This window comes from Muscardinus avellanarius (genome assembly GCF_963383645.1).
Source record: "Muscardinus avellanarius genome assembly, chromosome: 9".
Taxonomy (NCBI): Eukaryota; Metazoa; Chordata; class Mammalia; order Rodentia; family Gliridae; genus Muscardinus; species Muscardinus avellanarius.
Genome location: NC_137795.1, coordinates 101,411,569 through 101,420,923, shown reverse-complemented (window position 1 = coordinate 101,420,923; position 9,355 = coordinate 101,411,569). Strand labels below are relative to the sequence as shown.

The window sequence follows — 9,355 nt, the reverse complement described above, 5'->3', positions numbered from 1 at the left end:
TATTTAAATTGCCACATCCTAAATAATCTCAGTCACTCAGGTTTCATTAAATATGAAAGTATATTCATTCATATGCACACATATATTTTTCATATACACATACATATATTAAAAATCTTCCAAAAGGAAGTTAAATTAGAACCAACATATGGAACTATTCTAGATGTCACTCAACAGATGAATGGATGACAAAACTTTGGTATATACACAGAAATTTTACTCAGTTATAAAGAAAAACAATCACATCATCTACAAAATGATGAGGTGAGGATTGGAAAATATTTTGTTAAGAAAGTATACTCAGTCTCTAAAAAGGCGTACATGTATTTTTTTCTCTTATAAGTGGGAACTAGAGAGATATTTAAAAATAAGAACATTAGATAGATGAGTAGAGACTCCAAAATTGTGACTGAGTGGGATCAAGGAAAGTAGGATGGTAATGAAGCCATAAAAAATGTAACAGTTGAAATAATGTTATGATCAAACTACTTAAGAAGTAGAAAGTTGTAAGAGAAAACTCATTGACATAAAGCAAGGATTATCCTTGGACTCATGTGGTGAAGAGCAAAATGTTTTTATTTAGATATTAATTTCAAGAACACAAGGAAAAAAAGTTCACTAATTGGAAGTGAATAATAAAAAGATGAAGGTGTTTAGTTGGCAGCTATTGTCTCTTGAATCCAGTCCAGGTATTTGCAGACCTTGATGTAGACACCAGGATGGCCTTTCAGAGCACAGCCAAAGCCCCAGGAGACAATGCCCTGGAGCTCTCCATTGCAAGCCACGGGGCCACCAGAGTCACACTGAGGAAGAAGGAAAATGCAATCAAATTCTTGTTCATGCTCATATGGTGGAATGGAGTCTAAGATAAACCATTATAATTCTAAAACCATTATTCACAGTGCTGACCCTCCATGAACACATTCTCTACCCCTTGAGATTCAGCCCTCAGTCTCATTTTTATCTTCCTTCCTTACAGCCACTGTTCTTATCTTAATTCATCCATATGGCAAGAAAAGGTGAGGACTATAGATCACTATTACTGTCCCATTACCTATGCTCCTTTAACAAGGGTGCCTTTCCAAAACCACCAAAGAAGGAAGTCTGAGTGTATTGTTAACATAACTAAGTTCTGTGTATCTATTTACAATGTATTTTTCTAAAAAAAAATGAGCGACATAAAAGCACTAAGTTCCAGAATGTAACCTCCTTCTCCTTTCAAATTTAGCCAAGTTAAGAGAATCCTAATTATAAGCCTATGCTAGAATGTTCAGAAACATGATTTTAAAGAAAATTGGCTTTGCAATATGCACATTGGAAACCAGGGCAAGTTACTGTTGTCTGCAGAAAGTTGTTTTCTTGTACTTACAGCAGAGCAGTTGATCTTTGGGATGCTAGACATTTATGCAGATTAGCCAAGCTGCTGGTGACAGTGGTACTTATTGTGCAGCCTAACATAAAATGCTGCTTCCCAGATATGGAACTGAGCTCACTATAGAGAAAGTATGTGTCACTATCCAACAAACCATCATAGACAAGCACTGAGTGGGATGAATGTCCTACATTCTGGAGAAGTCCTGTGAAGGAAGGAGGTGCTGCTTTTCAGGCATCATGAGGGTCAGAGCTCTTTGTGGAGAGTCACTGATTTCTTGTAATTGTTCTCTAATATATCATATTTGTTTCATCCTCTCTGTGGGCAATTTTTTACCCTTTCAAAAATATGTCCCACTGACCTGGTACAACTGAACTGTGGGCAAAACAACTCTTAACTCTAATAATCATTGCCACAAAGAGAAAGCATCCAATTTATCTCAGACTTATTGCTAATCTTTATTTTTTTACTTAATTTTATTTTTCATCCATGCACTTTTGTTATACATTTAATGGGGTACAAGATGTTAAAGATACACCTTCACACATCACTCATTTAGCCCTTCCAAATTCCCACGTTATTCTCCCATCCCTCCTCCTCAAGTTTGGCTTAGTGATTGACTTTGGTATGTTTATGAATGTATGTCAAATCTTTCATAATCAGTCCTGTGGACAATTTTAAAATCCTCTGTCTTTCATGAAAGGAGAAATCAAGTGGAAAAAAGTGGTAATGTGCTAGATGTATAAGGAATACCAAGACACTTACCTGGCAAGAGTCTTTTCCACCCTCCAGGAAGCCCAGGCAGAACATGTTGTCAGTTATCTTGCCTGGGTAGGCCTTGTGACAAACAGTATCAGAGAGAACAGGAGCATCCAGACACTGGAGAAGATCAGGATATTTGACTGTGGAGTACGAGAGTGAAATAGAAGATTACTAATAGTGTTCCTGCACATTTTCACATCTGTTTGCATCTCTTTTAGAATGTTTTGACTCTTTCTTACAATGTGCCAATATCTTCAAATTTAGGAGAATACTTTCTTTTCTAGAAATAATGCCAATAGTTCTAATTAACATGTTCTCCTTGATGTAACAATAAAATTATAGGACTCAGATCTCAAATCCAGAGACATTTTTTCTTAAGTATGTGCAAACCCTAGACAGTTTCAAAAACGTTTGTCTGTTTCTTCTTAGTTTATAGTTCTCTTCATAACACTACTTATACTTCAATAAAATACATGATCTTATTATAATAAGATTATTTGTTGTGTCTTCTACATGGACTAAAGAAAATAATCTATATAGCCAGGTACAGTGGCAGAAGCTTAGAATCCATGGGAGTTCCAGTCATAAGGATGGCTGGATCAAAGCCAGTCTCAGCAACTTAACAAGGCTTTCAGCAACTACTGCAACTCTGTTTTAGAAAAAAAAATTATATGATCAAATATGGCAATCTAAGAGAGGGTAATGGGAGTGGAGAAGAGGTAAACTCCCTAATGTACATGATGTACATTCACAAACATATCAAAGTCAATCACTGCACAGAACATGAGAAGGAGGGAGGGGTAATGAATGGAGTAAGAAGTCAGGAAGGGATTAATGAATAATGTGTGCATGTATGACTACCATCTTGTACTCCATTAAGATGTATGATTACAATGCACCAATAAAAAAGAAAAATATAGGGCTAGAGGTATATTTCAGTGTTAGAAAACCTATGGATTCTATTCTCAAAAAAACTGTTATCTATTTATCATCTATCTATCACCTATCTATTTTTTATCATCTATCTATATATCATCATCATCATCATCATCACCATCACCATCTGTCACTTATTTCTATAAATAGACTTTGGCAGGTATTGTCTTTGAGAAAATTTGGTCTAGCTAAACAGCAACATAGATTTCACTCTACTAGTCTCAGACTGGGTCCTTGGATTGTAGATGGCACTTACCTCCATTGCTCAAGGTGTTGCCCCAGCCAGATACAAGGCACTGAGTACCGGTAGATGGGCAAGATCTTGGCAGAGAGATTGTGGATACACGAGAGTGGATGATGGCAGGTGATTTTAGTTTAATCAGCATGATGTCATTGTCATTTGGGGGAGTATTATACTTTGGGTGAGGGATGATCTTGGCTGCATCAATGAATTGTTCATCACCCTCTATGACATTTATGTTGTGTTCTCCCAGACGTATCTGCATTTGACTGAATTAAAGAATTAAATGTTTCTTAAGTACATAACTTGTCCTTATTCAACTTACTCTAACCCCTTATCATAAGCATAAACACAAACTCCATGCTCTTCAAGTATTCAGCCACAAAGGTGATTTTGCACTCAAGGTAGTTTTGTGAATTACTGCACAGTGGTGCAAGTTTGAGGATATTTTTTTAGTAAAATGTCACTGCTAGTAGAGAATCACAGCCAATAATGTTCTTAGAACAGTGAGGTATGCAAATAGGAACCATAGAGCCCCAGTGAATCTATTTGAGATGAAAATGTAATTTTTGGAGGTTAATTAGCACCTATTATTTCTGCTCCAGTCGGGATCACTGAGTGTCATCAGGAGATGAGGCAGAAGAGGAGATAAACTGGAAATCTTGGGGAGGAGAATGAGCTATGCCTTCTTTAAAATTATAATGGAAACATGATTCATTTTATTATTTGCATGTGCAATTTTCCCTGTTTAAGTGATTAAGGCTATGTACTGATTCATGTTCAGAAGCTATTTCTAGGAATATTTCATCAGCAATTATCATCCTTTTAGAGATGTAGTATGATGATCAAGCTAAGCGAATTACTATAGGAAAAAGTCCCTCAACACATAAATTATGGAATAGTCAGGCTCAGAGGATTTTCAAGCTTTATTCATTAAGAAACACTATGTAATTTGCCCTGTTTTTTGATAGGGTAAAATGTAAATTGGTCTAAGATAAAAAAAAATATGGGTATTGTTCACTTACGCCATGTTAGGAATATAGCAGTGAGCTGCTGATAGAACCCACTGGTCACTGATGAGGGAGCCTCCACATGTGTGAAAACCAATGTTCAGGGACACCTGGTAGGGAAGTGAATTTGGCATACAGGTGTAGCCCCCGACGATTCTGTCATCATCACCATCATTAGGGAGAGCAACTGGTGAGAAAAGTTGAAACTCTATGAAACATCCAATTTGTAATTTACAATTTGCCATGAAGTTTTTGAAAACCAAATAGAAATATACTAAAATGTTCTTTTATTTCACATCATCAAGAACTGGTGATCTGAAGTATTTTTTCAACATTATTTTTACTTTATAATACTCCACCAGTAAAAGTATTAAGTAAAAAATAAAACTAAACTGAGTTTTTTTTTTTAAAAAAGATGATTTGTATACAACTGGATATCGACCCTTGACGATTCTGCCCCCAAATCACACACTTAGTCTTTTTATATTTTTTGTTTTGAAAAAGGTGTAGCTAGGTTTTTGAGGATTGCAATAAGTTGTGGAAGCTGGTTCTTTAACCTGTAATCCTCTTCTTTCACCCTCTCAAGTACAGTTAGGTTTAACTGTGTATGGATTTTTTAAAAATTAATACTATATATATTTCACATCTTCTTACTCTTAAAAGTATCTATTTTAACTATGATTTAAATTTGCTATATATTTTAATATGACTTTAATATATATATATATATATATATCTTAGGTGTACCATTCACATATGTACATCTTTAAATGAAAAATCCTTTTTATACAAAACCCTGATATCAAACAGTGCATAATAGCAGAAAGCTTTGAAGAAATCTTGTTGGTGTGTGTTTGAGGTGGTGGGTGTTGTGTTGTTTTTGTTGCATGGATAAGATACAACCAGATACCAGAAAGAACTTGTAGAAACTACTTGAAAGTATACTGTTCCCAAAGAAAATGTAAATTTTGTTATTTTTTTCTCCTAATTTTCTCCTTATTTTTTGGAAAAATTTCTAATAAATCATTTACAGATCATTATTAGTTTCCCATTTCCAGATTTTCCACTTATCTGAATTATCTTTGTAACATTTGCAATGTATTCAGCCTTCTAAATTGTGACACACTGAGTTGTTAAAATTTCTTACAACTGAGGGGGATAGGATAGAAAAAGAGGAAAATTCTCTAATGCCCATGATGTACATTCACAAACATATCAAAGTCAATTACTAAAGGAACAATTAGAAGGAGATAGGGTGAGGGAAATGGGTGGGAATTGGATAAGGGCTAAATGAGTGGTATGTGCTGTAGACCTCATGCATCTTGTACCTCATTAAGATAAATGACAACAATGCACCAATAAAAAATAAACAGAAAATTTAAAAAACAAAAAATTCTTAGAGCAGCAAAATTTCTAAATTTCAATAGATGAGTGCTATATTTTCTCAATATTTAAAAGTAACTTTAAAAGTTTCAATGCATTGAGACAAATACATGTAATAGATGTCAGGCAAGTTTTGTAATAAAACTAGTTTCAAGTCTTAGTAGTAAAATTTCTAGATCAAATATAAATAGACATTACTCTATTTTTTTAAGCTTGAGTATTATATAACTTTAAAACAGAGAGATTTCATTAGGAGAGTTGTCACAATAATAGGCCCAGGGTTCTATCCCTGAGAAATTACATATCTTTGCCTGTTACACCTTCCATAAATATTTAGCCCTTTACTGATCTGAAAACTCTGGCTTTTATGTTCACAGTTTCTTCTAGAAGTGCATAGTAGTTTAATTTCATAACTCTAATTTCCTTTTTTTTTCTTTTCTTTTTTTTTTTTTTTTTTTTTTTTTGCAGTCCTGGGGATTGAACTCAGGAGTATTCTACCTCCAAACCACACCCTCAGCACTATTTTGTTCTTTATTTTGAAACAGGGTCTCACGAAGTTCCACTGGCCAAAGTAGCTGTGGTTGACTTCAAACCTGTGATCCTCCTTTCTCAGCCTCCCACATACTGGGATTACAAGCATGTATCACTATGCATGGCTTATAACTTCAAATTTTTGGACATTAAAGACATTTTTCATATGGACTTTCCTTGTCTCTCTTTTATGAATTTACCTAGAAATTTTCGATGAATTCTGTATCTCTGTGCTCTCTATTCTTAGTGAATGCTGGTCCCACAACCTTGATGGGACAAGAAGGGTATACTTACCTCTATATATGTGCTACATACTGTTGTGTCAACATTTGAAGCTCTTTGATTAAATATCCATTGTTATTTTTTCCAGCTCAGTGCACAAACTTACATACAGAAACAACACCTATAAATTTGTTCTTTAAAAAGACATACCTGCTGCTCCCAGGATTAAAAGAAAGATGAAGGTCTTCATGGATACTCACTTGATCTGGACTGGGGAATAGATGATGGTTTTTTCATTCACAGATATTTATATTGTCAGGTTTATTGTTGACATTCATAGCTATAAGTGCCAGAAAGTGATTCCATTGCAAACTTACAAATCTAAATTTAGAATTCAATTCTGGGACACATAGATGATGATTCAGCAGCAAATATAAACATACTTTTTTCCATTTTTCCAGAAGGTTATGGGAATAAAAGTCATGAACACACCTGGTAGGAAGTGTTTTTAAAATAGGAAAATATATTGGAATAAGATGACAGAGCAGAGCATTTCCATTGATCCTGTAAAAATCCTAGTTGTTTGGTTGTCACAAATAGGAATTTTTGTCCTAAAGAATGTCCTGAACCCTGTGCCCTTATGTGTTTAATATTGACTAGTATACAAACATATACTTCATATTATGGTATTTCTAATATTTTATATTCTGGTTACCTTTCATTATTAGTAAAAACTACTTGTCCTCTTGGGAATAATAATATTTTTCATGTTTGAAATTACAATGGATTAAAAAATATAAATCAAACTTTATAATACCTGGAGTTAATTCATGTCAGGGAAATAGGAGTCCTTTCCTGTCATATTTCCCATTCTCATAGATTCATTTATCCTCAGTGAACCCAGACAATAAAATTTTACATGAAAATTCTAGAAAGTAGTAATACATATGTTTTAATACCTTTTATTATAGTATGTTTCTTTAGATAATTACTGTTATTAATTACTTCGTGTTCCCAGTTTGTAAATTACAGTTTAGCATACATATATAAAACACTATATCTTATATAGTGTTTGTATTGTAATTTGTAATCCCACCAACAATATCAGAGTTTCTACTTCTCGCATCCTAACCAGCATTAAGGAGAAGAAATCTTACTGGATTGAGGAAGGGGACTTAACTGAGGAAGGTGGGATTGTAAGAAAGGCTACAAGAGGGACATGCTTCAATGCACATAACATACATGCATGCATTTGCCAATTTCAACCACAATGCAATTCCAACCATAGAAGGTATGAGGAGGAGAGAGGAGGGTGGCAACTTGGGGAAGGCTCAACACATTTTCTGGGCATGTATGGCTCTATCATTCTCAACTTAATCATGATGTATGATTATAATATACCAATAAAACTATGCTAATAAAATTAAATTGAATCAAAGTAAATTTTAAAAAGTAATGTAGAAAAATGGTATATTTCAACGGATGGCTTTTGCATGTATTTCATTTCAAAAGATTGGTATTTTAAATTAAATTTACAAACAAGACTTGTTTCCCTTTATTTTTTTTTATATGAAACAGGGCCTTACCAAGGCACTGTGCACTCTTAGAATCTGTGATCCTCCTATCTCTGTCTCTGAAGTACTGAAATTAAACACATGTACTACCAAGCCTGGTCAAGCAAGACTAAAAAAACTCAGACAATGGGTGATTTTTTATTTAAATAACATGTAAAATATTAGTCGTCATAAGAGAATGTTTTAAATTAAAATGATGAATTATGTACATTACTAAGGGAAAAGAGATATGCTTTTCTTATGAAGCTAAACGTTTTTAGATATTAAACACATGTTGAGGTTTATTGTTTGCTCATACAACTAGATTATGGAAAGTGACTGGTGGAAATAAAAAATTCTTCTCATGAGATCTTATAAAAAAAAGAATGTGTGTTTACCTAATTAGTGAAGCTTCTAAATAGGGATATTACTTCATTGGAGAGAGATATAAATGGCTATAAACATAAAGTTGAAAATTAAGAGTAGCCTTTCCAGGTTTCCAAGGGAGAGATAAATTTATCTATCACTAAAATTAGACACAACAAATAAAGTACTTGTTCCTATGTTGTAGCTCCTAATCTCAGAGTGTTACCTTTTTTCATTTTCTCATGGGCAGCAAAAGGCCATGCCTCCCAGGATCTTACAGAATAAGGAATTAGGGGTTTGTTTATATTCGGTATACTTTAGTGTAATCTTTTATTTTTCAGAATGTCTCTTCATTTTACACTGCAGCATGGTTTGATACAATTTTGACACTGTTCTCTGTTCTTTAGAAGCAGTATTTAATTGCCAGGCATTCATCATATTATCTAGATACCTTTTCTACAAAACATTTTTCTTGCTCAGTATGGGGTTCTATTTCTTTGTTTTATATGTACCAATCAGGATGTATACAGCAGGTAGGCAGGGTTTGTACTTTTTGTTTCACAATATATGTTTTTCTGTACAGATTCAGGAATATCACAGATGAGTAAGTGATTGGACAAATGAACAAATGCTTTTTTTTTGTTAAAATATATGCTATACCCGGGTGTGGTGGTGCACGCTTGTAATCCCCACGTTTGGTAGGCAGAAACAGGAGGATTGCGCAGGGTCCAAGCCAGGTGCACTGGTCTAAGAGACCCTATTTCCAAATAAAAAATATAAAATTAGGCCTGAGTGTGTAGCCTGGAGGTAGAAGGGCTTCCAGGAAAACCAGTACCACCAAAAGAAAAAGAGAGACCCTGTTTCCAAATAAAAATATATAAAATAGGTCTGGGAGTGTAGCCCGGAGGTAGAAGGGTTTCCAGAAATTCCAGTACCAAAAAAAAAAAAAAAAAAAAAAAAAATATATATATATATATAT

At 34.1% G+C, this 9,355-nt stretch overlaps 1 protein-coding gene across 1 annotated transcript in view; it reads right to left on the bottom strand.

Moving 5' to 3' along the window:
* Window positions 1-653: 653 nt before the first annotated feature.
* Window positions 654-9,355, bottom strand: part of LOC308267219 (cationic trypsin-3-like) — a gene marked incomplete at both ends in the record, with an annotated part of 29,112 nt that continues 20,410 nt past the window's right edge. The window contains 4 exons of the mRNA XM_080701799.1: window positions 654-803; window positions 2,138-2,274; window positions 3,327-3,580; window positions 4,337-4,508. Of these exons, the coding sequence (XP_080557925.1) occupies window positions 654-803; window positions 2,138-2,274; window positions 3,327-3,580; window positions 4,337-4,508 (713 nt within the window). The remainder of the gene's footprint in view (window positions 804-2,137; window positions 2,275-3,326; window positions 3,581-4,336; window positions 4,509-9,355) is intronic.